The 26991-nt window shown below is 62.5% G+C and overlaps 1 protein-coding gene across 1 annotated transcript in view; it reads right to left on the bottom strand.

Moving 5' to 3' along the window:
* Nucleotides 1-332: 332 nt before the first annotated feature.
* The window catches only part of TNPO3 (transportin 3), a 75337-nt gene continuing 48678 nt past the window's right edge, over nucleotides 333-26991 (bottom strand). Inside the window, 18 exon segments of the mRNA XM_075924792.1 lie at nucleotides 333-1404; nucleotides 3863-3908; nucleotides 3911-3954; nucleotides 5836-5948; nucleotides 6270-6437; nucleotides 6869-7025; nucleotides 7574-7668; nucleotides 8860-8976; nucleotides 10101-10241; nucleotides 10964-11024; nucleotides 14905-14981; nucleotides 16171-16262; nucleotides 19102-19293; nucleotides 19422-19561; nucleotides 22747-22838; nucleotides 23716-23823; nucleotides 24508-24654; nucleotides 26570-26708. Coding sequence (XP_075780907.1) covers nucleotides 1167-1404; nucleotides 3863-3908; nucleotides 3911-3954; nucleotides 5836-5948; nucleotides 6270-6437; nucleotides 6869-7025; nucleotides 7574-7668; nucleotides 8860-8976; nucleotides 10101-10241; nucleotides 10964-11024; nucleotides 14905-14981; nucleotides 16171-16262; nucleotides 19102-19293; nucleotides 19422-19561; nucleotides 22747-22838; nucleotides 23716-23823; nucleotides 24508-24654; nucleotides 26570-26708 — 2167 coding nt within the window. The 3' untranslated portion in view covers nucleotides 333-1166.

Here is a 26991-nt window from a genome sequence, read left to right as displayed (position 1 = left end):
ACACCTGGACTCTGCTCCTCTTTGTTCATTTACTTGTAACATTCAGCAATTCCCCCCGGCCTGCTCGCGTGTCCTTTCAAAGGCTCTACCCAGGCCAGCGAAGGAATCGGCACACTACAGGCAGGTCCGCGAATGCTGCTGTGCCAGTCAGTGCTCCTGGGGGGTGTTAATGCTCTTCCCAGAGTGGCAGAGGCCAGCTTGGCTGGAAAAGAGGGTTCGACCAGGCTCAGTCTCAGGACAAGCACAGAAAATCCAAATCGCTCTGCTGTTCCCTCGCGGGCAGCGCGCAGACTGGGCCGAGCGCCCGAGACACGAGGCACAAACCCGACAGCTGAATTTTTTTCAATTTATTTTTTGTGTTTTTGTTTGTTTATTGTTCTCGAGATGGCTACAACACCAGACGGAACAGCCTCGCGCACGCCACACGCCTGCGCAGGGGCTCAGCTCTTGTCAGTGTGCGATTCCCGGGGAGCCGTTCCCAAAGCAGCTGCGTACAATGAGTCAGCCCCGTCCCCGCGAGCTCCGGAGCGCTTCTCCTCTCTCCCCCTCATGGTAAAAACCCAAATAAAACCAAATTAAAAAAACAAACTAAAAAAAGAAATATATATATATAATATATAACAGTCTATCCCAGTCTGCTCCCCCCGAAGGCTGACAGCTCTGCGGTATCAGATTTAGCTGGGGGGGGGGGGGTTAAGGAGGGAGGGTGTGTGTGGGGGGGTTAAGTTTAAACTCCCAGAGCTCTGGAAGTACGCTCCACAGGGGCGAACGGCAGGATCCCCACAGCACCGCATGGGGGAACCAAATCCTCCCGATTGTTTCTTTTCGATTAAGGGGGGGAAGGGGGGGAGGGAGGGAGTGGAGGAAGCTGGCAAGTCCGGGGGGGGGGGGGTTAAAAACCTGGGTGCCTTCCTCCCCCCTCCCAGGGCGGACAATTGGTTTTGCTGGGTCTTAATTCTTAATCCCCACAGTTTAAGTAAATTTTATTTTATTTTTCATTTCACAGAAAGTTTTCTACTTTGTTTTGTATTTTTTTTTTTTTTTTTTTTTTTTTTGCTGCCAGGCAAATTTTTTTTTCCTTTCTTTTCATTTCTCTTTTTTTTGTTTGTTTTTTTTCCCCTCTCTCTCTCTCTCTCTTTTTTTTTTTTTTTTTTAAAGCAAGTCCATCAGGAAAGCAGCGTTCCCCCTGCAATGCCGTCGGTCGGGCTGCAGCCATCTGTAGTCGGGGTCAAGTGGCCCTCTCTCTCACAAACAGGAACTTCACGGGCTGGTTCTGGCGGCGAAGTGTCTCTTCGGGTTGACGGTACTAGAGAGAGCAAAAGCCCTCGGCCACAATGAAGTTTGCTGATTGTGGGACACATTCTTGGGTTTGTTATTTCCTGTCTTCTAAATAAAAAGACATTCCTGGCGGGGGATGGAAAGCAAAGTCAGTATTTCCAGAGCACGCCGGGCGATTTACCGCTACCAAGATCGGCTCCCCAGCCACGGACAGGATCTACCGCCCCCCCGAGAGCCACAGGGCCCTGTTGCAAACAGTCACCCCAGGGAAGTCGGAGTTGCACTGCTACAACTGAGCCAGAGGCTGAATGGTGCACCCGAAGCACTACGCACAGTTTTTATTCTGTCATTAACCTAGGAACGGGCCCTGCCTGGGTCAGACCAAACGTCGATCCAGCCCAGTGTCCTGTCTGCCGACAGTGGCCAAGGCCAGGTGCCCCAGAGGGAGGGAACACAACAAGGAATCATCAGGTGATCCCTCTCCTGTCACCCACCTCCAAAGAAACAGAGGCTAGGGACACCATTCCTACCCAATCTGGCTAATAGCCATTGATGGACCATGACTCTATCTAGCTCTTTTTTGAACCCCGTTAAAGTCCTGGTCTTCACAACATCCTCTGGCGAGGAGTTCCACAGGTTGCCTGTGCGCTGCATGAAGAAAAACTCCCTTTGGTTTGTTTTAAATCTTCTACCTCTTAATTTCATTTGGTGACCCCTAGTTCAAACAAGTAAATAACTTTTCCTTATTCACTTTTTCTACACCTGTCATGGTATTATAGACCTCTCTCATATCCCCCCTTAGTCTCCGCTTTTCTAAGCTGAAACGTCCAAGTCTTTTTAATCTCTTTATCTGGGACCCGTTCCAAACTTCATCATTTTTGCTGCCCTTTTCCAATGCCTAGAGCTCTTTTTGGAGATGAGGCGACCACGTCTGTACCCAGTATTCAAGATGCGGGCGCCCCATGGTTTGATAGAGAGGCAATAATATTTTCTATCCCTTTTTTCATGACTCCTAACATTCTATTTGCTTTTTTCACTGCCGCTGCCCACGGAGAGGGTGTTTTCAGAGAACTCTCCACACTGACGCCAAGGTCTGTCTCTGGAGTGGTTGTAGCCAAATTAGTCCCCACCATATTGTACGTATAAACCTGAGCGTTGGTGATCAAGTCCTGAGACGAGAGTCTCTAGCCCAGTGGGCAGCAGCCATGTTCCAAGCTGCTCCCCACCCACCGGGATGCTCCCCTGACCTGAAGTCTCTCTAGGGAGAAGGCAGCTGGATTTCGACCTTGGTCTCTTTGCTTTGTCCCCTACCCCTTGGAACTCCCACTTAATCCAGCTGCTCTCAGATGGGCTGGACCAGAGTGTTTGGGGGGCTGCCCAGAAGATATTCAGGTGCCGACCAGCTGATGAGCAGAGCGCCCACCGCCAGCAGGGTGTGTTTCTATTGGTGGTGCACATCTGCACATGCCTCTGTGCACAAAACAAAATTTATCCTGCACACGGAAGGAACAAAATAGGGGAATATTGGTCTGCATGACTCCTGCACTGGGACTGAATCTGAACTCGTAGCCCTGATGTGAAAGCCCCGTTACTCCGAACAGTCCCTGGCCCTTTGCCCCTGGAACAGATGATGTACATGCTAAAGCTACCAGCTGGGGGTGCCAAGAGGGGAGGGGCTATTTGAGCTGCTCTAAGTCAGGAGGGCTGCATTGCGTGCAGTCCTCTGGTTAGATCCCCTGCCTTGCGCCAGCCCGCACCCACGGCTCTGGCTTCCGGCGAGGGCGGTCCCCTGAGACGGCAGACAGGAAATAGCCTCACGAGTCCGGCATCGTTTGATCTATTAGCCCCGGGCTCATGGCTACCAAATACATGGCCAGAGGATTTTAAAAATCAGACATATCATTTCAGCTATTTTAACCTGAAAATCCATGGTCCTGTAATTGTAGGGACTTGCCCCCGAAAAAGTGGTGGGTGTAGGGCAGGGGGGACGGTCACAAGATTATTGTAGGGGCGGTGCTGTCTTCAGAGCTGGGCTGCTGGCGAGCAGCGGCTGCTGGCCGGGAGCCCCGCCTGCACGGGCAGTAGCGCAGAAGGATGGCTTGCGAGGGTACTGCCACCCTTCCTTCTGCGCTGCTGCCTGCAGAGCTGGGTCCTCGGCCAGCAGCCAAGGCTCTCCGGCCGCCCAGCTCCGAAGGCAGCAGCGCAGAAGGAGGGGTGGCAATAAGGTGACACCCCCCCCAACAACCCGGTGAGCCCCCTGCCACGCCCGTCTGGGTCGGGACCCTCCGTCGGAGACGCGCTGAGATCTGCAGAGGGTAAAAGCACACAACAGACCGGATTTCAAGGTGCGGGACGTTGTTCCTGGCGGTGAATTGGACAGCGCACGCCAGAGGTGGCTCCCCCTTCGGTGACCTGTGCCACAGCCCGTTCGCCAGCGTTCGGGGTGGGATCGGGGCGGGTCGCACAGAACTTCGCAGGTCGAGGCTTTTGGACGTTTGCACTCGACCAGTCGTGGGCGAGGTCCCGGGCGCGTCAGGCCGCAGGCCCGTGCTGCGGGGCGCCCGCCCGGCAGGGAGCTACTCACCTGGGAGACAGGCACAGCGCGGGCGCACGAGCTATCGAAACAACCGGGTGAAGTCCCTCAGGGCCCAGCACACTTGTTTACATTCCTCCGCACTGAAAGAGAAGGGCAGTGGTTAGGGGCAGGCCGAGCTGGGCCAGAAGCGGGAGATGCTACAGGACGTCAGTTTCCCTCTTTTACCTCCCACAGAAGGCACCTGCCTGCCCCCGACACAAGGCCGCACGCGGCCCCGGCGAGCAGCTGCCGCTGATTTCCCGCCACAGCGAGCGGGGCTCAACGCTCGGCCGGCCTGCGTGCAGCTCTGGGGGGCTGCAGCTGGTGGTCCCGGCCTAGGACCAGGGGCTGGCATGAGGGCGGTGAGGAACCTGCTTCGTCGTCCCAAGCACGAGTCCGTCTCGCTCCAGAGACCCTTACGGGCTGATTCAGGCCCTGCTGCGGTGCCCACGTCGGGGCTGCCGGATCCCATTCAGAACCCCCCCAGTTCGTTCTTTTCCAGCGGGGCCTTTGGGCCAGGGCTCACACGGCCCGGGTCTGAAGTAGGCAGGGTAAGTGCAGTTTAATCAACTAGTTCCTCCGAGTAGTTGATGTGCCCGGAGCCGGGAGCTAACCCCACTGTAGCTCTGCTCAGCTAATTCCCAGCTGCCCCTCTGCTGTGTCAGCCTGCCAGCTCCTAATCCATTTAAAGGGCTGAAGCGCAGCGGGAGTCGGGAATCAGCTGTTCCCGCGACCCTGGTGCTGGGGGGAACCTGCTTTTAAGCGGGCTCCCCCCGCCCATCCCTGGCTCCTGCTCCCCGCCTTGCTGCGGGGGGAAGCGACTAGTCGCGGGACTAGCCGACTAGCCGCTTACATCCCTAGTCTGAAGGGGACTTGGTGACCCGGCGGTGGCAGGAACAGGCCCGGGGAGGCAGGACTTGGGGCTGAATTTCTGACCGAGGGAGCCAGGCTGGCGCTTTCGGAGGGTGTGAAAGAGCTGGGTGAAGAGCAGGCTGGGACCTCCCTGCAACACAACTCCCGGGGCAAAGCCGCCGGCCTGTCACATGGGAGCGGCCGAGCCACGGGCAGAGCAGACGGCGGTGAGCCTGGAGGGTGAGGGGCAGCCTGGGGGAAGCCAATGGAAGCCCAGTGGGGAAGGAGTCTTGGCCGGACCCAGAGCCCGGCAGCCAGTCTCCCAGCTCCTCGCGGGTCCCCTCCCCCCGTGATACGCTGCATGGACTCAGCGAGAGGCGATGGAAAGTCCCAAGCCGGTTCTCCGCTGGGAAACCGAGTCCCACTGTGCTGCCAAGGCGCCCCCTGCGTACAGCCCGCCCGCCCGCCCGCCCAGGGAAGTGCTGGTGCTAGAATCAGAAGCCAGCCCTCCACACTATCAGCCCTGTGCTGTGACCATGCTGGCTCCCTCCGACTGCCTGGGGAGGGGCTGTGAGCCCCCCTGCAGGGAAATGGAGGGGGGAGGGGCAAGGTCCACAAGGCCACAGGTCCCGCGTGGGAGGGGATGAAGGCGCTAAGGAACCAGAGGGTTTGATAAGTGGCAGCACATACAGTAACAGAACAGCCAGAGGCCACGGTGAGGGGCACGTAACAATCCCGTTCTTTGCACAGGAGGCAAAGAACCCCTCCGGGCGCAGCGTGGGCAGCAGAAGGGGAAGCACACAAGAACAGCCAGACAGGTCCACTTAGTCCACTATCCGGGCTCTGACAGTGGCCAGGACACTGAGAAGAGACCTTTGAAAGGTGTCCCTAGCCTCTGTGTGTCTGGAAACGGACGACAGGAGGGATCACTGGAGGATTTCCTGTTGTGTCCCCTCCCTCTGGGGCACCTGGCACTGGCCACTGTGGGCAGGCAGGACGCTGGGTGAGACAGGCCCTTGGTCTGACCCAGTCTGGCTGTTCTTATGTTTCCAAGAGGCCGGGGCTCGCCCGGGACAGGGCCGTGGGGCTGACTCACGGGAACCCCTCTGAACACCCCCGAGGTCACTCACCTAGTCACCTGCTTGTGAAAGTCTGTGAGTTGTTTGTGCGTCACTTGGATGGCTCCCCCCGACGTTTCCTTTGGTAAACCCTTCAGTGAATTCTCCAGCCAGCGGCAGAACGTCTGGAGCGGGAGGAAGGGAGAAGCTCCAGACCACGCCGTGGCTCGGCCAGCAGGCCAGCGTCACAGACGGCACCGCCAGCAGAGACTTCCTTGTCCGTCTCGGGGGTGCGTGTCGGTCAGGACAGCCCGCAGGAAGCAGTCCAAGGTGCTACCCAACCCTGCCCCTGCCCGGACCTCGCTTGGACGGGTACCCAGCTCGGTAGGGCGGCGCGGCGCAGGCTGAGCACGGCCAGCGCCCTGGGGCGTCTCACGAACATGCAGCTGGTGGAATGGACCCTTGTGGTTTGCTCCCTCCCTGGCCGCCCCCCTGGGTAACCTTACCGGCCTGTCGACCTGCATGATCTCCCAGAGCACCTCGGCGACGTCGGGCAGGGTGTAGGGCGGCAGGCAGAAACAGCACGTGTGCAGCAGCTGGCTTACGAGCTGCTGGCCCAGCTGGTTCATCACCTGCCCGATGAGCTCCTTCCGGAGTTCAAAGTCCTCCTCGTGCTGCGGGAGGAAGAGGGGCCTGGTGAGCCCAGCCCAGGCGCCCGCCTGCCCCGGGGGCCCTTCCCAGCTCCCCGCCAGCTCCCCGTGCCTGTCGAGGCAGGACTTGCCGCACTGACCGACGTGCAGGCGGAAGGGCGGACGAGCAACAGCCCCGGCTTTTTGTGGCACGGGACCCGAGAGGGAGCCGGTCACCAGCCTCCCATGGGGAGACCGAGGCAGCTCCTGGCAATGCGGTTCCGCCAGCAGCAGCGCTGGGCCCTGCAGGCGAGGTCTCCCCGTCGGCAGGCGGGAGGCCAAACCCGGCTCTGAACGGTTCATCGGTCAGGGGCAATTCCAAGAGCCACGCGGATCGAAGCCACCCACAGGGGGATAAAGCTCGGCCTCCCGGAGCCGACTGGGCAGGGCGTATCCCCCCCCTGGGAACCACTCACGTCGTTGGCGACCCCAGTGTGGACGAGGTCGCGCAGGAATTTCATGACGCTGCAGTTGGCGTCCCGGTGGTCGAGGGCGGTGGAGGCGATGGCCCATTGCAGGATGTGGATGATCACCTGGCTGCGGAGCAAGGTGATGGGGCTGCGCTGGATGAACCTGGCAGGGCGAGAGAGAGCAGGCGGGTTTGCCGGGGGCCCACCAGAAGGCGGTTTCGCGGCGGGGGCTGGATTCGGGGCCAGCCCCACGGACCTCCCGCTGCCACCCGGGGCCTCCAACTCCGCCTGCCCCACGGCCAGCCCCAGCAGGCTGACTGCACGCGGGACTGCCCCCTGCTGGAGACCAACGGCGACGCCGCGGTCGCTGCCTGGACCCCCCGACCGTCCCCCACCCAAGGACGTGTGGTGCGGCCGCCAAGCCCCTCAGGCAGCTAGAAAGGCGCCTGCGCGGGCGTGGGCTGGGGGGGGTCAGGCAAAGCTGCGGTTGCTGACTGCGGGGGGGCCGCTGGGACAGGGCTGTGAGCATGAACGTCAGGAGATGGGGGCGGGTGGCACGTGCTGTTCATCCAGCTTAGAAATCCAAAGGAAGAGGACGAGCCATTCGAGCGGCCCGGGAAGCCGTGCCCACGTGCCCAGCCCCCGCCAGGGCACGGCAGCCCACACGAGGCAGCAGGGAGGGCTCAGGGCGTCCGGGCGGGGCGCGGTTACCTGGTGGCTAGCCGGAAGAGGTCGTCCACGGTGTCGGGGTGGTTCTGAAGGCCGTTCTGCTGCTCCAGGAGCTGGAAGGTGGGCAAGCACAGCGCCTGGAAGGGGCCAGGGAAGGGTTAGCCGCCAGCCACTGCCCTCGGGGTGCAGGCCGGGGAAGGGGGACAAGCGGGTGAGGGGAAGGGAGGGGCTGCTCGCAGGCTTTCGGGGTGCAGTCAGGCTCCGTCGTGGGAGTAGCCGGCAGGTAGTCTGAGCTCCCGGAGCCGGCGGCAGCAAAGCGGCAGAAGCAGAGACCTGGCTGTTTCACGCTGCCCGGCGGCCTCCCTCAGCTCCTGCGCCCGGGCACGTACGCGGCCCTCGCAGCTGCGGGTTCCCATCCCTCGGCAAACAGGACCAAAGCCGCAGGGAGGCAGGAATCCGTCTCCCTGCCTCCGAGCCAGGGACTCGCCCACGGCCGAGCCAACCCAGGTGCCCCGACTCCAGCCGAGTCGCCTGCCATGGGACGGGCCCGTACACACGATGCGCCTGGGCTGAGGGGAGCGGCAGCATCCAGCGAGGCGGCTTTTGGCTGTGGGGATCTGCTGGTGAATGGCTCCCTGGCCTCGGCCCCCTCCGGCGAGCCCACCCCGCGGAGGGCAGGGCGAGCTGCACAGAGACACGCCCGCCCCAGCTCCCGGGGAAGCTCCGAAGACCCACCCGCAGGTGCCCGAGACCAAGAGTCAGAGGCGGAGGGCTGCCCCACGGCCAGCTCGGCCACGGGCGGACGCTCCCTGGGTGATTGGCCTCGCTTGACCTTCCTGCGGAACGCAGCCAGGCCCGGCGCTTGCCCCGGGCTTCGAACGCGCACCATGCCTGGGCCGGGCACCGTGCCTAGCTCAGGCGCCCGCTGCCCTGGAGGGCACGTTCCGGGTGCAGATGCACAATCCTTCCCGCTGGGCGCGCCGTTACAGGCTCCTCCCTCCGGCCAGCACTTGGCCCGGCACAGCAAGCCTCGCTGTGCCGGGGAGAAACACCGCTCCTCTTGGCAGGGTGGGCCGGGGAGGGACCACGGCCCACCTCAGGCACAGAGCATCGGGGGAAAGCCGCAGGGCGCTCACCCTCCCCGCCCGGCTGCGAAAGGGGGGACTTGCCAGGAGAGAAGTGGAAATATTCCCAGGAACGGCCGCGGCTTCGCAGCCGAAGGCCCGTGGACTCGCCGGGAGAGAAGCAGAGGGGCCCGCAGAGCCGCCGCCACGCGGGAAGGGGCGGGGCTTGGAGGCTGAGCCGGCCGGGCCCTCGGGAACACCCACCTGCAGCATGTCCAGCAGCCCTTGCCGGCAGCCTTCCTCCATCCCGTACTCGTCCACCAGGATGCTGCCGAGGTACAGGAAGCAGGAGTGCTGGTGCGCCTGGTACACGTTCACCATCTGCCAAGGACACAGCCGCTTACTCCCCGCGAGAGGTGCGGCCTACGGCAGGGGCCCGGCCCTGGCCCCAGGCTGCCCGGCCTCCCCACCCCCGGTGACCTCTCCCCCGAAAAGGGCCAGCTCTGGCCCGGCCCCTCCGACCTCAGCTCTCTGCCATGGGAGAGGCCAAGCGCCAGCCAGCCGCTCTCCGCCTGTGGGCCGGGCTCCGCTTTGTTTGGGGTCCCCAGGGCGGGCCGAGGCTGGCTGGGGCCCGGGGCTGAAGCCTGAACCCCACTTCCCAGGGCCAAAGCCAAACCCGAGGGCTGAAGCCCTGGGTGGTGGGGCTCAGGAGATAGGCCCCCTGCCTGGGGCTGAAACTCTTGAGGTTCAGCTTTTGCTCGCTCCCCCTCAGAGCTGGGGCTCAGGCATTGACGCCCCTCCCCCCCCCCAGGGGCCATGACGTGGTTTTTGTCACCAGAAGGGCATTGCCGTACGATGGTGTTTGAGACCCCCTGGGCTGGCTAAAGGAGCCCCCCCCCCCCCCTCGCGCTATGGGGGCCAGCGAGCCCGGGGCCGTCGCCACCGCCTCAGCCCAGCCTGGACCCCTCACGCCGGATACGCTGCACCCACTGGAGCAGCCTCCTGCCGGACAGAGACCTACACCGGGGGCTTCCAGTTCTAGGAGACAGGCAATCTCCATTAATTATAATTATTAATTATTCCTGGGCCTAGCTGTCCCCAGAGAACTGGGGCTTCCTTCCTAGCCACTGCTACCCAGAAGCAGGCCTGGTTTCCATGGCAGCAGGGGTAGGCCTGAAGCCAGCCCAGCTTCCTCTTCTCTTGCGCCCGTTGCCGGCGTCCATAAAGCACTAGCCACGAGCGGCGCCGGCGCCTTATCCTAGGCTGAGGCGCCCGTTCCGTCGCCCGGACATGGGGCGATGGCAGTGTCCCCCCCGCCCCCCACGTCCTTTGGACGGCAGCTCTCGTAGCCAGGCCGGCAGGGCTCTGAGGCAGTTCTTAGTGTGGGGCCAGCAGGAGGTGCTAGGACAGGGTAGCGCCTGGTTTAGGCACCAAGGTTTTGACACCCACTGCCCGATTCCCCTCCCTGCCCCGCCCGGAGGAGCGGATCCCCGAGGGGTGCTCACCTGCGTGACCAGCGGCTGCAGCAGGGCGGCAGAGCCTTTGCCCACGCAGCGCACCGCGAAGCGCAGGCACCGGCAGCAGCGCTCCACGATGCGGTTATCGGCACGATGTTTGTTCAGGGTCTCCGACAGGACCGGCCAGATCTGAGCAAGGACAATGGGGAGGGGTCTAGGTATTCACGAGGGACCCCACAAATACGGTCTACGATCTCTCGAGTCTCTTCCATCCACGGGCCGGTTTTCCCCCATGCATGTGCGGAATAATGTTTTACGTACACCGAGGCATGTGTGAACGCGCACCACCGATACAAACACAGAACTTAGCTGTGGGCGCTCGGCTGATCAGCGGGGCGGCATTTAACGCTCTCCTGAGCAGCTGCACAAGCGCTCAGCTTCCAGGGAACCCTGCTCTGCATCCCTGTAAGCCCCAAACTATGGGCCAGAAGTGCCCCTCAGGCACGCCCCCAACTCCGGGGCCCTGGGACGGGCACCGCCCGGAGGGAACCCGTCCTGCGGCTGCAGCGACGGTGGCGCGCTCAGAGCAGGTCAGCCAAGGATCTCAAAGCACTCGGTGAAGACGGGGCTGGGAAGCTTTGCTCCCCATTTGCCTTCACCCCTCTCTTGGCCAAGCAGAGGGGCCAAGTGACTAGGATACAAGCCCATTGGTTCTTGGGCCCAACTTCCTGCCCGTGGCAGCTCTCTCCAGCCTCTCTGCTCGGATTCCAGGGAGGAGGCAGCAGGGATGGGACGGGGGGCTCGCGCCAGCTCACTAGCCTGGAGCCAGAGCTGCGCCATGGGAGACCGGCTCCGGACGCCCCGACTCCTGGCTAGACGCGCACAGAGAGGGGCAGCCGCTGCTCACTTACCTCCTGGATGACTTTTTGGCACGGATGAGTCTGGCCGTTCTCTACAATGGGGTTGGTATGCCTAGGAAGAACAACACAGGGTGAGACGCCTTTTCATAGTCCCGGGGAGGTCGGGGCTGGTGCCGAGGGCCCCCCTTTGCCCCCGCACAGGGACAGCGCAGGCCTCCCACATCTGGAGCGAGCCCCTGGGGCAAGGGGAGGGGGAGTTCATCTATTTAGCATCTCTGAGGAGAGGGGTCACAAGCGTCGCCTCTGGGGCTGCAGGCCCAGCGCGTACCGGGCGCCAGCCAGGAGTCACCGCTGCGGTACCTGAACCAGACACGAGGTGATGGAGTCGAGATGGGGAACGCACGAGCCCCCGGCCCCGGCTCTCTGCTCCGCAGCGAATGCCACTCACCACAACCGGAGGGCTCTCGGCCCAGCATTCCACGGTGCGTGCACGTGCGCCCCCCCCGCATCCGCTGGTCCACGCCGGCACCCTGGGTCTCCGCGATTATCCGACTGAGGAGATCCAGGGCAGAGCCTTCCCAAGTCCTTCTCCACAGCTCATTCCGGAGGGTGGGCAGCAGAAGGCAGAGAGGGGAGCACACAGTTTCTCTGAGGTAAGTAGCCCACTGGTGGTCCCCACGGGAGGGGACAGACAAGCAGTGCTCGAGGTGGGGGGGAAGGAGGCAGGCCGCAGGGCTGTTCCAGGGCCTGCTCTCCCAAAGCAGGCTGAGCGGAGGACTCCGGGCTGAAGCGCACGATGCCGAGCGGAGGTACTTCCCGGAGCGGCGTGCGCCCTCGCGCCAGGCGGGGGAGGAAGAACAGGCCGCCCAGCGTACGATATAGCCAGAGAGCCACTGAAGGACCTCAGAAGATGTGGCTGGCCCATGGGAACGTCCCACGACAGCGAAGAAGAGCCGGGGAGATGTTCCAACTGGCCGGGCCCTCGTGCGGGGAAAGGGAGCGGCTTGTCGAGGGGGGGACGTTGCCTTCCCTCAGACGCGGGGGGTTTCGGAAGCGACAGCCGAGCGGCCTGACTGGGGCAGGGGAAAACACGACTTGGGGGACGTGCTCAGGCTGCAGACACACGGCGTCCATGGCACGTGGCGTAAGGCCGACCTGCTACTGGTGCCGAGCTCACCCGCACCTCTGGCGGGTGGGGGGGAGCTACCAGGAATGCAACTCTCCGGGGTAAGCACCGAGCGCTGCCAGGCGCCCCCCCCCAAAGAACGATGGGAAACGGCCACGGTCTGAGGGAATCCGCCCTACAGGGGCTACCCGGAGCTTCTGGGCAGTGGAAGTGTTTCTTGCACCCAGAGAAGACGACGCTTCCACTCGGCCACACACCGTCCTGTAAGGGATCTTCTCTACCAGTGGCAAGGACCCTTGGCAGGTTCGAAGCCAGGGCGGGGCGGTTTGGGTTGACGCGGGGCTCAACACGCGGCCTGCGGGTGGGATCCTTTGAACGTGGTCTCCACTGGGAACATGCTCCACAGCAGCGAGGCGTCTCCCCGGCGGGGTGAGCACTGACAGACGCAAGCAGACGGGCTGGCCGGGACAGATGGGTACAGGGTGTCGGTGTTCCCAGCCCCAGGGACGATGTGCCGGGTATTGTGTGAAAGAAGCGATTTGCATATATTTGCATGTATACGCAACCACACTTACGTTGTGGCTCTCAGCGTGTGCTGTATCAGTGGCCCCCGGGGCTTCCAAAGTTGAGTAGCCCTGCTCCAAGCTGAACCTTCTGGAGTCTGTGCCCCTCCTCCCGATCCTGCCCTTCCCCGGCCCCGCGATGATCGGCAGTCGAGGTGACACGCAGAGATGACTGGGGAGACGAGGGTGATGCTGGTCTTGCCCAGACGACCGCTCCGTAAGACCCGAAGTGGGAGCGGGTAAGGGGGAGGAGGGGAGCCGAAGGGAGAAAGGGGTGGGCTGCCTTCACGCTCCAGAATACGGCCGGGCACCCTGGTGTCTCAGTCTGTGCCAATGCTCTGGGCTGGGCGCTCCCCGGCGTCAGAGGGAGGCACCTGTGGGACTGGCTTGTCTGAGGGTGGGAGGACGATGCCCGAGCGTGCCCGGTGGGGATACGTCCGCAGCAGGGATGCTGCTGTTTCGGAGGGAAGAGTCCCCGGGCGTTCGGGGACGGTTCTGAGCCACGGCTGCAGGCCACCAAGATGGAGTCAGGCGAGCGGTGTGGTAAGGGCGGATGAAACCACGTGTCTGATCAGTGGTCATGGGGGGCTGACCCTATGGCATTGGGCACTACCAGATCTGAGGCAGGTAAGGAGATGGGTGGGGGGCCCTAGTCTGGGAAGGCGTGCTCTGCCGGTTCCTCAGGTGTCAGACGCCCAAGGAACGGCCAATTGGGAATCCATTGGCTGAAGTGACAATCCCCCGGAGGGGAACGCTGCCTGGGCAACAGAACGGACCCCTCCCATAAGCTGCCTCTCCTGACAGAGTCTGCACCTCCCTCTCCCCCTGCAGGAAGGACCTTATGCAACCGGGGAGCAGGAAGAGATGTGGCAAGAGGTGGCTCGGCCTGGCGCAAGAGCAGGCCTGCCTGCCTGAACCAACCGAGTTGGCGGCAGGCGGGCGAGGCAGAAGCGTCTTGGCGGCGTTACCGTGCGCGCCGGGCGGGCGAGGCCGAGGCGTCCTGTCGGCGTTACCGTGCGTGCCGGGCGGGCGAGGCCGAGGCGTCCTGTCGGCGTTACCGTGCGTGCCGGGCGGGCGAGGCCGAGGCGTCCTGTCGGCGTTACCGTGCGCGCCGGGCGGGCGAGGCCGAGGCGTCCTGTCGGCGTTACCGTGCGTGCCGGGCGGGCGAGGCCGAGGCGTCCTGTCGGCGTTACCGTGCGTGCAGGGCGGGCGAGGACGAGGCGTCCTGTCGGCGTTACCGTGCGTGCCGGGCGGGCGAGGCCGAGGCGTCCTGTCGGCGTTACCGTGCGCGCCGGGCGGGCGAGGCCGAGGCGTCCTGTCGGCGTTACCGTGCGCGCCGGGCGGGCGAGGCCGAGGCGTCCTGTCGGCGTTACCGTGCGCGCCGGGCAGAGGAGTCCTGGCGGTTGCCAGGCGAGGCAGAGGCCTCCAGTCTGTTACCGTGCGCGCCGGCCAGGTGAGGCAGCGGCGTCCTGTTGGCGGTTGGGACTCTGGCTGCTTTCTGCCAGTGCCATCAGTTCCTAGAGCAGAGACTTGGTTGGCCCCAGAGGCCCTGTTGCTGGTGGAACGTGGTCTGGTACCAACGGAGCCCTGAGACCGGGTCCCTTCTTGTCAGCTCCTGGGAGGGCTCACGCCGTGGGCTGAGCAGAGTCTCGCGCAGCTCCGGTGGCTCCCTCCTGTGCTCCTAAGGTGGGAGGCCCACTCCTTGCTGAGTCAGGCCCAGGTACAGGGATCCCCAGCCGGGCTTCTGGCCTTCTCCCTCAGACCAAGTTGCCGCTCCGCACAGGTCGGACTGGGGAGAGCGCACCTTGCGGCAAGGCGAGCTGCCCGCGGCGGCCAGCCACGCAGCGTGCGAGCCCCGAGCCCGGGGCCCATTCTGACGGCGGGAACGTTGCTACCCAGAGATCCAACTCGGCTGAAAACCAGAGAGTCCCATGCCGGACTCCACACAAGCGTGGTGGGCGGCTCTCCAGAGACGGAAGGAAGCCAAAGCTCCGCACACCGGGCAGTGAGGAAGAACTGCAGGCACAGTCGGTCTGGCTCGCCCTTTAGCGCCCGGGTCGGAGGCAGACCCGCCAGGGCACCTGCGCAAATCAATACGCCGACCCCGGGTACGTGAGCACCCGCCGGGGAATAACCCCGGGCCAAGCCTGTGAAGAACGTGTCCGTTTTACACTCTGGGAATGAGCGCCTCTGGCGGCCGCAGGGAATTGGAGCTGATCTAGAGACCAGCAGGCCTCCCCACCCCCGCCAGTCCCTGCAGGATCTCCCCCCCCCCCCCCCCGCACTAGTCTTGCCTTTCTTACCTAAAGATGACAGCCAGGCGATCTAGGGGCACGGTGGGGTCTGAAGACAGGCCATTGCTCGGCTCCTGAGACAGCAGCTGGGGAAAGAAGCAAAATCAGCAGGGATTTGAGTAGCCGCGCAGAGCTCCCCGCCGAGAAGGCACGGCCACCATGGCGCCTCCCCCCAGACAGCCAGGCCTCACCCCCCACGGCCTGCAGACACCTCTCCCGCAGCTACCAGGGAGCCCGCCAGCCCAGTTAGCTTTAGGAAGGACGTACGGACGGGACCTTCCCAGGCAATCCTACTTAGCCCCCCTCGCTTCCCAGCCCCTCTAGCCTTTACCCCACTGCAGTCGACTCCAAACAAAAAGGCATCTTGGGATTAGCAAAACGTGGCTCCCGGCCCCCATCATCTAGAGCAGGGGTGGGCAGGATCCGCCTCGGGGCTGCTCTGCTGCTCCCCTCCCCCAGGCCAATGGAGACCTGGGAACGAGGGAGCTCGCCGAGTCTACCTCCCCGTCCCATCCCCCCCAGAGGCACGCGGCACCAGAGGGGACCGCCAGCTGCTGAGCACCCTGACGGGGTGGGGTGAGAGACTTTGCCTGATTGGCCTGGGGGGCGGAGGAGCACGTAAGTTTCCTCCCTCCCTGCCGGGGAACAGGGAACAGCCCCGCCCCTTCCGGCAGAGGCCCCGCCCTTTTAGGGGGTGAGGGTGGCTTGTGACCACTTCCAAAAATTCATGAAGTGCCCCCCCTCCCTGCAAACATGACTGGCCACCCCGATCTAGTGGTGCAGTCCACAGAGACTCCAGATGGCAGCACCGTTCCAGCCTGATCCCGGCAGAAGCAGCTCTCAGCAAGACGCCATGCTGCGTGCTGGGAGGGACACGTGGGGACGGGCCCCACAGTGAAACGGCACGAATGCGGCAGCTGGCTACGTTTCCTGCCCTCGGGCTGCCAGCAAATCGGCTCCCGGCCTTTCAGCACTTTCTTGTATTCTGCAAATCCAGCTACGGCGCGCCTCTCCGAAGCAGCCTTGGGGTAAGTCAGTGACTTCAGTGAGCACCGCAGCTATGCCCACAGAGGCCGGGTTGTCAGAGCCTGCTTCTTGCTTTCGCCTTTCCCCCGTTATTTGCAGCGCTCGGAGCAGCAAGCCGATCCATGCTAGGGACGTGGCAGCCACAGCGACGCGCAAGCTCCGCACAGAAAATCCCCATCCCCCACTGGCATCGCCAAACCAGGTACATCACAAGGCAAAACCCCTGCAACCGTGACGCCCCAAACGCACCTTTTTCAGAGCCATGACCTGAACGGCACACAATTCACTGAGGCACTCTGCTATCTTTTCCAAGGGTAGCCGGGCAAGGACCAACGCTGTCCCTGCAATGCAAGAGAGAGAAACAGTCAGGTGGGCGTGCAGTCCGTTTCAGACACGACATGAACACGTTTCCCCTGCCGGACCAGCTGCAGCAGATCAACTGAAAATCTCCTTACACGCAGCAGGAAAAAAACCGTCTACAGGTTGGCACCTTTCTTCAATCTGGCACCTTCTAGACCGGACTAGAGAATTTGCGGGAAGTCAATATTGTCTAGCACAGTGGTTCCAAGCTTTGTCATCAGGCCTCCTTTTTGATTTTTGAGAAACTCTCACGTCCCCGCCCCCATAGCAGCAAAACTTGAGAAAAAAAAAAAAGAAACTGACCGGGGCCGAAAAATAGTCGCGGCCCCTTTAATTCCCAGGAACAGTGTTTAAAAAAGGTGCTGGTACTCCAGGGAAAAGTTGTTGACCAAAGTTGCAGAGCAGGCCTTGCTCTTTTAAGAAGGCCGTTTAGAAGTCTGCCCAGGGTGCTCCATCCTCCCCTGCCCAAGCTGCTTGTGTTCCAGACAGACAGGGCTCTTTCTTGGGGGGCGGGGGGAGGGCGCGTATGGCACTGCAGGAAACTTGGCTACACCCATGAGAATGGACGTCTGGCTCACTACAATCACGCCGGACTCTGGATGTTACCGGACCAGAGGGTGCTGGACTAGAGAGCAATAACCAGGTGTCCTGACTGGACGTGACGTTATTATCCCTCAGATAAAATCACACTCCTCTCACTAGATCGGGGTCCCCAACACGGCATTTGTGTGCGCCCGCCAAGTGCTCGGGGCTCGCCTGGCCCTGGGCACGTGGTGCATGCCTGGTGCCGGAGCCGGCCCCCGGCACATGGTAAGCGCCAGCCCCGGGAGCGCTGCCAATTGGCTGCCCGCGCTCTGGGCACATGACAGGAGCGCTGGCCCCGGGCACACGGCACTTGGGGGGAGGGGGCCGGCCCCGAGGACGTGCAGCACATGGGGGGGGGCGCGCCGGCCCCGAGGACGTGCAGCACATGGGGGGGGGGTGCCGGCCCCGAGGACGCGCAGCACATGGGGGGGGGGGGGTGCCGGCCCCGAGGACGCGCAGCACATGGGGGGGGGGGGGTGCCGGCCCCGAGGACGCGCTGCACATGGGGGAGGGGGTGCCGGCCCCGAGGACGCGCTGCACATGGGGGGGGGTGCCGGCCCCGAGGACGCGCAGCACATGGGGGAGGGGGTGCCGGCCCCGAGGACGCGCTGCACATGGGGGAGGGGGTGCCGGCCCCGAGGACGCGCTGCACATGGGGGGGGGTGCCGGCCCCGAGGACGCGCAGCACATGGGGGGGGGGGGGCGCCGGCCCCGAGGATGTGCAGCACATGGGGGGGGGGTGCCGGCCCCGAGGACGCGCAGCACATGGGGGGGGGTGCTGGCCCCGAGGACGCGCAGCACATGGGGGGGGGGGGGCGCCGGCCCCGAGGACGCGCAGCACATGGGGGGGGGCACCGGCCCCGAGGACGCGCAGCTATGGGGGGCCCCGCCCCTGGGCGCGCAAGTATCCCCGCCCTCTAGCGCCCGGCAGGCGAACAGCCACACCCCCTGGCACCCGGCAGCCTGTAATGGTTGGGGACCACTGCACTAGATCACAGCATGGCACTGAGGTTTCACTTTGATCAGAGCCTGACCAGGACGCTTGGGCTGGGAGGTGAAAGATGCCGGTGTGCTGGAGAAAGAGAAAAATCCAGCCGCCACACTCAGTTATACCTGTGACCTTAAAAGAACAAGGCACAAAATGTCTCTATCGGGGTGTGTGTGTGTGTGTGTCTCTTACAATCTGTCCAGAACGTAAGGACACTCGCATTGCCCCCTCACTGCCTACTGCTGTAAGGGCCAGGGATACCCACAGTATCGGGCCCTGAAACATGCAGGGCACCATCGCAATTACAGGCCCACTTCCTTATTGCAACGTGACGGAGGCAGCCGGGCACGCGAGAGTTCAGGTTGCACCAGCAGGCGTCATGTAGCCAAATGTCGCGCACTGCGAGTTTGCTCGCCAGCGTTTTGCACACAACACGACGTACATGCCAGCAGCAAGCGGACATGGCTTAGAAACCGGAAACCTGCAGACAGCGGTACTTAGCTGTTGACAATGGTGCTCTTGGGACCGCGTTCTGCTAATGCAGTCTCACGTTCTGCTATCCAAATCCTCGAGTATTCAAACTCCCTAAACAAGGCCTCTAGTTGCCCTGCCTGGCGGGTTTTTGTAAGCACTCGGCTTGCCTGGAACTCTTTACCACGGTAGGTGCGAGGCTCTGCAGATCTTTAAAGCCAGGCCTGTTCCAGGTGCACAAGCAATTCAACAGCTAACTCACACGGAGAAGCGTACTTCTGAAAAGCAGCTTGCTCCTTTAAGCCCTTCGTGGGAGTTGGTGGCCGACACGCACTGAAGAAAGCCCATGGAATGTTGCACTGGTACAACTCAGTCCCTCTCCAGAAGTACAAAAAAACTCTCTGCTGTCCAGTGTGCTCAGAGCTACTCTCAAACTACCTGGGCCATGTGGTTACTTCGCACTGACGCGCGACATTCCAGTGTTCTACCAGCCTCCGGAGTCGCGGACCGAAGTGCGGCAATTGGGTTTCAGGCAGAAAACGAACCTCGTTCTTCCTCAGAGCGGAGCACAACCGAGCAGACACTGATCCAACTTGCTTTAACAAAATTAACCTTTGGGCCCAGAAGGTGCATGGACAAAGCGAATTGCCCAGAGCTCACCGTTACCCCCAGGATGCCAACGGATGGGTGACGATGGGGCTGTCCCACGCCCCCCGGGGGACCCACGCCATCGCCCCAATGGCGTTTCGGCTACGTGTGGTCCTGGGAGGAAGTACCTTTGAGGAGTCCCACGGCAGCCTCCGGCGAGAGCATGAAGGAGTCGAGGGAGCGGGCGATCTCCAGAAGGCCGTTAAAGTGCTGCGCCATGTGATCCCGGCATACGGAGCAGATATTGTGGATGGCTTTGGCGGCGGCGGAGGCCAGTGACTTCTCACACAGCCCTTTCATCAAATAGCCCAGGACGGGGTCTGAGGAGGGAGAAAGCACAAGGAGCCGCTGGATTACGCCGGTGACTCGGAGACTGGCTGCACTGGCCTCGGAGGGGTCACACTTCCCGGAGGGCCAGGACCGAGCCGGGCTCCGGAGCTAGACTCACCCAGGAAATGAGGGTTTCTGTCCACGACTTCGCTCATTTCGCCCACCAGCTCTATGCTGGTGTAGCGCACAGCCGTGTGCACAGACTCAGGGAGGCGCACCACCCCCTCCAGCACCTCCACCAGCGTCGGGTTGTTCTCCCTGGGAAGAGAGGGCAGCCGTTACTCGGTATCTGGCGCAGTCTTACTCCCAACACTGACCCGACTGCCCGTCCCGTTCCTGCATTTACCCAGTGCACCCACTCTGTACTGGAAGGGCGAACGTACCGGATACACAGGCAACCCCGCAGGTGCTACCCCGAGGAGCCTGGACAGGTCCCCCCCAACCAGCCCAGGGCACGGTAACTAATGAGAACGGTGACTACGCCACACTTGTATGTCGTTCAATCAACGCGCTTTATGAAGGGGCCCATCACCGGGGAGAGGAGCTGCGCTCCCGAACACGACGGCAAGGAACAGCAGCAAGCGAAGAACAGTGAGTGAGACATGCCGGCCGGTCAGAGCAAGATTACGGTGCAAGACAGAGCAGCGCACACTCCGGAGAGTTCAGCCGGAGATCCTGAGGAACACCGAGCAGCCCTGGAAAGGCCTATACAAGCCCCACGTACCAGTCCAGAGCACTGCTATTGAAATAAGGCACATCCCAGCAGCCTGGGGCTATTCTCTACAGCCTGCTGATGAAGGGGAGAGCCTAGAAACGCAGGTTGGGAGCCGTCTGTCTGGCAAGGGCTTGCTCCCCACTCTACTGTCTCCGATTGTCCCGGACTCTGGTATAATTAACTTTGCTGGGTGTAAACCCAAGAAGGTGGCGGGATAGAACTGGTTAGATCTATGGTTCCCCACTGGTCCCGGGCCGCGAACTGCTGGCTGCCAGGGATACACCGCACAGTGTCTCCCCTCCCACTGCGTGTCCTGCCCCACTTCTCAGCCAAGCAGCACCGGCAGCCTTAGAGCAGCCACAACTTGGGCAGCAGCACTCAGCTGGCATCTGGGAGGCAGGGCAGGGCTAAGTGCTAAGTGGGGGGAGGGAGACACTGGGGAGCCCGAGGGCAGGGCTAGCGCTGGGGGGCTCTAAGAGGCGGGGGTCTGGCACTGGGGAAGTTGGGTGCAGTGGGGCTCTGGAAACAGGAGGCTGGCACCAGGGGCTTGCACTAAGGCGTTTGGGAAGGGGGTCTGGCACCGGGGGCCTCTGAGGGCAGGAGGCAGGCACTGGGGGGGGGGGGGGAGAGGAGGGGGTTGGGTACAGGGGACCCTGGGGTCAGTGGCTAGCGCAGGTCCAGTGGAAGGGTGGAGGGGTCTAGGGTTATAATTCATTATAAAATCATGAGTGGTGTGGAGAGGGCCGATAAAGAAGAGTTATTTATTAGTTCCCTAAATAGAAGAACTAGAGGACACCAAATGAAATTAATGGGTAGCAGGTTTAAAACTAATAAAAGAAAGTTCTTCTTCACACAGCGTGTTGTCAACCTGTGGAACTCCTTGCCAGAGGAGGCTGTGAAGGCTAGGACTATAATAGAGTTTAAAGAGAAGCTAGATAATTTCATGGAGGTTAGGTCCATAAAAGGCTATTAGCCAGGGGATAGAAATGGTGTCCCTGGCCTCTGTTTGTCAGAGGCTGGAGAGAGATGGCAGGAGACAAATCGCTTGATCATTGTCTCCGGTCCACCCTCTCTGGGGCACCTGGTGCTGGCCACTGTCGGTAGACAGGATACTGGGCTAGATGGACCTTTGGTCTGACCCAGTACGGCCGTTCTTATGTTGGGGTCCCCAGAGCCACCACCAACAGCCAGCTTCAGCTACGGCAACCGCCCGCCACAGGGGAGGAAGGGGGGTGCTGTTCATGGAGCTCTGGGGACCAGGGCTTTTGGCAGAGGGCAACAATTTATTTACATATTTGCATATTCATGATTTACCTAATGAAAATGCAGATAAGATGATGCCGGTCTGCCAGAAGTTTGCGAATGGGTTTGCCGGCGCGCAGTATGAGAAAGGCCGGGAGCCACTGGGTTGGATGATCACGTTACAATGTTCGGGTTGGCTAGTTTAAGGTCAGTAGAGCGACCGATTAAGGAATAGACAGAGCGATATTTCTGGGTATTAGGGACAAACAGGAAGCGAGTGGAGAAAAAACAGGAAAACCCCCAAGGGAAAAAGAAAGGAAACTGGAGTCGTGCTGGCTGGACGCCAACCCCAATGAACGTGGAATTGCACCTCCGGACTCGGGTGCGGCCATTCTCCGCTCCCACGAGAAGCGCCGGGGAGCTGGAGGGTGAAGTCCCGCCCGGATCCAGCAGCTAGGCCTGCACGAGGGGAAGCGGGAAGCGGGCCCCTTGGTGGTACCGAAAGGGACTTCAGCCCTATTGGGGGAGGTTTCTCCCTCCTGCAGCTTGCCCGCGTTTCACGCCATTAACCAAGTCATCAGCAGCCAGCAGGCGCCACCGTGGGCCGTGCCTGGTTCAGAGGAACAGGGGCCAGCGATGCAGGAACAGGCCACCTCCCAGCACAGCCACACAAAGCGCGCCGCTCCCCGAAACCGCCACCCCTCTGGCTACGGGGGGACCGTGTCAGAAAGGAGAAGCGCGGTGACAGGCGGAGTTCGGATGATCGGCCGCCTGAGCCGCTCAGTCTGTGGGCCAGACTACACAACGCCCTCCCTGGGGCACCTGGCTGATTTGTTCCGGCAAACCTCAAATGCCACGGGGCCAATGCTGAATTTATCCTCCTCGTTTTGCTAGTCCTTGTGACTCCGGTGGGGGTGTCAGGACAGCCAGACCACAGATCACGCCAGGCTCCAGCCGCAGGAGCTGTCAGGGACGTCCCAACCCCTCCCCTGCCCGTGTCAGCCAGGACGCGGGAGCCTTCCCGATCCCAGGGCGGCTGCCAGCAGGGGATACTCCAGGCTGGCTTTCACAGCCCCGTGCAATGAGTTGTAAACTGACACGGTGCTTCCCAGAGCAGTTCCCTGCCTCCCCTTACCCAAGCCAATACCAGAGAGTACCCAGGAGGGGTGGAGGAGCAGAGGGCTCTGGGGGCAGCGGCGTATTAAGGAGCGGGGGTGAGGAAGGGGAGAAGGAAAGCAGAAGCCGGGTGCCGCAGGGCCCTGACGGGATGCACGAAGGCGGCATCTGGCCTAGCACGTATCCCGAGCCAGGATCGCTGGCTCACACTGCAGGGCTCTGCGGGAGCGCAGGGCCTGAGTTTTTAGCAGGGGAACCGGTTAGGGGGACAGCGTCCCAAGCGTGGCAGGCAGGGACCTTTGCAGTCAGCCCGGCCCGCCACGGCCCCTCCGCTCAGTCTCCGCAGCCGCAGGCAGCGCCCGATACTCACTGGTCAACGCTCTTGGCTATAGAGGCCATGATGAAGAGAACGGCTTCCGTCACCTCCCAGGGAGGGTTCCCGTCCTTCAAGGTTGCGTAAAGCTGTGGGGGTAGAGAGCCGGTCACATCGGAGGATGAAGCAAGCCAGGGCACAGCAGGGTAGCACTGTGTATGATCCTCCCCACATCCTCCCAGCCCACTTCCGCAGCTCCCTCTGGAGCCAGGCTCTGCACCGACCCAATCCAGTTCTCCCTGCGAGCGCCGCCAGCCCCGGGGGGGTGGGATAGCGGGGGGTGTGCGTGGAGGGCCTGAAGCGCACCAAGGCCTGCGACAAGCCCCCGTCAGCAGCAGCTCACCCCGACTGGGGCAGGTGGGAAAAAGGGCCTACCCGCGGTAAGGTGGAGGGGCGGGTTCCCGCGTGGCGTAGGGGATAGGGGCGCCCGCCTGGGGAGGACAGGGTCACGTGTTCGAGTCCTGTCTTCCCCGGGGTGGGGTCGGCTCAGGACAGGCGGTGCTGGGGTAGGCGGGATAAAGGGCCTACCTGTGGTAAGGTGCAGGGGCGGGTTCCCGCGTGGCCCAGGGGATAGGACGCCAAGAACCCACCACTGCTGGGCACGATTGCAGCACCCCCAGCTTCAGCCACAGAGAGGAAAGGAGCCTGCGACATGGCTTGCAGGGCTCAGCTGGGCCATAGCGGGTGACCGTGGCCAGACGTGCAGAGAGCCTTCCGAGTACCGCTGCGGGCTCTGAACTAAGAGCAGCGCGCGGCAGGGGGTGTGGCAGCCCAGGATCAAACCAGAGGCGCTCAGCGAGACTCTAGGCCGGCACGGTGGAGGGGAGCAGCCACAGGGAGATCTCCGGGGACCGATCCGTCGCAGAACACGGACGTTACATCACCCCGCGTGCGTGAGGCCGCGCTAAACGCACCCAGAGCGACGGCCCCCTAGCCAGCGGTACAGCAGCATCGCCCGGGGCTCACCTGAGCAAAACATTCCACCGATCCCACCAGGAAGATCAAATCCTTCACCAGGTCCGAGACCCTCATGCGGAACTCCCCGAAGTCGTCCGTCTCCTCCGGGACACCCTCCTAGCAGAGCGAGGGGTGGAGGAAATGGGGTTGTAGAGCTAAGGGGACTTCCAGACCCTGATTAGCCCACCCAGCAAGGGAAGGGCAAGGCAAGCTATGCTCCAACTTGGGAAAGAGGCTATGCCGGATTGGGGAACTGCCCAGACCATGGGTGTGCCATAATGAAGGGCAGTTGGGGGGGGAGGAGGGAAAGATCTGGCCGGGAGGGGGATGGAGGTGGGGCGCTTACCTGGCACCCAGGGGCACACCTGGCTCCACGCCCCCTGCTGCTCGGGGAGCAGCGAGGGAAAAGCCTCCAGACCAGCATTCTGCCGCGCTGCCGTTCCCAGCTGGGGGAGGGCAGAGCCACTTCCTCCTCCCCCTGCCAGTGACCGAACCACGGGTGTTCCCGAATCAGGGACACCTGGATCGAGCCACCGTAAACCACGGGCGCCTCTCCTCCATCTCAGGGGACGGAGCACAGAGCGATGCCCCTCTGCCTCGCCCCACACGGGCTGCACTAGCGGGACAGACCCTCTTCCCGCACGCCCCAGGCAAGCTCCCTGGGAGGTGGGGGATACAGCCGGGACGGCTCCAGGAAGGGAGAGCAGGGCCCCGCGGGGAGGCAGTCAGGCGATCGTGCTCGGCCAGGGTGCCAGACCCTGGCACCTCAGCTGACGGAGGGAGACGAGGGCAAAGCCTTACGTGGTCGGGGTCAAGTTGGCAGTGTCTGGCCAGGGCGTGCAGGAGCCTCTGGATGTAGGCCTTGAAGATGCTGTGTATGACGGCATCGTCCGTTTTGTACAGATGCTCGCCCAGTCGGTACCAGAAGTTGAAGGAAATTTCCACCACCTATTGGGAGAGGAAAGCCAGCCCTGCCTCGTTTTCCCACCGACACCGTTTCACCGCCGGCCTTCTGGGCCGGGCAACGGGTCCCCAGGCCGCCTAGGCTGCGGCAGAGACGCACGGGCGCTGCTCCCCGCTGGAGCCAGGCCAGGGCCCGGAGCCCCGACACGACAACAAGCAGCTTCTTTGGCTTCCCAAACCTGCAGCGTTAAGCAGGGGTTTGACGCCATCAAGGGGGGAGTGTGGGCACAGGGCTTGGAGGAGCGACACTGGCTCGCCCAGCCTAACAGTGAGGACACCCCCAGCGGGGTGCGCTCTGGTCTAGCACGCAGGAACGTAGCCTCCCTCGGTACCGCTAGCGAGCCTGGCAAGGCTGTATGCAGTTCACTAGCTCGGCTGGCGCCACCAGCTCCTCTCAGGCAGCTCAAAGCTCTGTCAGGGGGCTCCCTGCTCCCCTGGGGAAAGAGAACCTGACTCGCACCCCAGAGCCTGGCCCACGCATGAGCGCTAGTGAGCGCGCTGCCCCAGCCTGCGGGCACAGCTCTAAGCAGACGCAAGCCTTGTACCAGTCTAACTGCGCCCATACCGGGGGTGAGCCAGTAGAAGTCACAGAACACGAGAACCAGAAGGGACCTTGAGGCCATCGAGTCCAGCCCCCGGCCCTCACGGGACGACCAAGCACCTTCTAATGTGTCAGTTAAAGCAACGGCACCTTCTGACTGACAGCCACCAGTCCTGCAGCACCCGAGACACTAACCCAACATGCAGATGGTGGAGTCAGCTTTCGTGGGCCGGAGGAAGCGGGCGGTATCCACGAAAGCTCCCGCCACCCTCTGCATGTTGGGTTGGTCTCTCAGGTGCTGCAGGACCGTTGGTTGGTTTTAAGTGTTTCCAGTCACCGACTAACACGGCTCCCCGCCCCCCGACTGACTGACAGCGGTCCGGTACCCAATCGGAATGCAGCGCAGACCTAAGGGGCCCGTTCGTGTTCGGACAGCCACACCTCGAGGCTAACAGCTCGCTCGCCGCCTCAGACTCGCTCGGCCCATTTCCCACTTGTCTCCTCAGGCGCGAATGGGCCCTCAGTAAAGGGCAGCGCACCACGAGGCGCGTGGGTAGGTGGTGAGGCAAGCAGGCCTGGCCCGTGACCTCACGGCAGGAGGGCCAACCCACGACTCCGTACGTGTGGGACGGGCGCCCAGAGCGGAAGAGAAGGGACACAACCGCAGCTAGGATCCGTCGGCACGACTGTGGGTCACCACGCGCTTCCGGGGTCTCCCAAGGGTGGGGGATCCGGGGAAGGGAAGAGGAAAGCTCTCCTCTCACACGTGGGATCTGGCTAGTCTGGGCTTCAAGCCACCCGCCAAAGCGTGCTGTGGGAAGCGAGGGGCGAGGAGGGAGAACCCACATACACCCAAACGTGGCTGGTACCAGGGCCAGCCTTACGGGTGGGCTGCTGCCCAGGGGGGCGTGGTCAAGAGGCAAGGAGTGGGGCAGGCTTGGGGTCTGAGGCACAGAAGGGAGCGTAGGCCAATGCGGGGAGGTGAGGAGGTAGCAGAACCAGGGACAATGGAAGTGGGAAGGCAGGGGGCCCCCAAAACACAAGTGAACCCCAGAATCCATTTTCCCTAAGCCTGCCCCGACTGACTGGCTCAGAAGTAACAAGATGCAGCCCCTAGCACACGAGAGGTTTAAAACGCCGTCAATCACACGGAGGAGGGACGTCTCCGTATCTCCTCCCTCAGGGCTTTCCGCCCCAGGCCTGGAGGAGTTCGACCGGACCTTCCGCACCACCACTTTGGAGCAAGGCTTTCCAGGCCACCGCGCACCGGCCTGACCCCGCCCCAGCGAGCTCCGCGACAGAGAAGGGCTTTCTGCTGTCCGACGGCGGAGGCAGCACGAGAAACCGGCCGAGCCCTACCTCGTACTGCGGGTGGCCCGCACAGATCAGCAGCAGCTCCAGCGTGCGCAGGTCCCCCAGCCCCTGGCCCGGCGAGCAGACGATTTTATCCAGAAAGGTCTCGCAGAGCTCGGTGAAGACGCGGCAGTAATTGAGAACCCTGGCGAAGGAAGAGAAGCAGAAGATGTGACCAGAGACAGTGGTCGTCTCACAGGCAGGGCACGCTGGCCCCTGAACTCAGGCACCGGGGGTCACAAGCAGGGTCCCCCTCAGACTTTCCAACCAGGAGCGCAGGGAGTTTTGGCTTGTGCATCAATATTGAGGTCACGGGCGCTGGTTTGGACGTGTGATACCAGGGCACCCAAGTTCTTAACTAACACTCTGGGGCTCTCTCTCTCTCTCTCTTTCCGGAGCAGAAACTCCACCCCTCTCATCTGTGCAGC

This window comes from Pelodiscus sinensis, chromosome 1 (genome assembly GCF_049634645.1).
Source record: "Pelodiscus sinensis isolate JC-2024 chromosome 1, ASM4963464v1, whole genome shotgun sequence".
NCBI classification, from domain to species: Eukaryota; Metazoa; Chordata; order Testudines; family Trionychidae; genus Pelodiscus; species Pelodiscus sinensis.
This window is presented reverse-complemented; position numbering and strand designations above follow the sequence as displayed.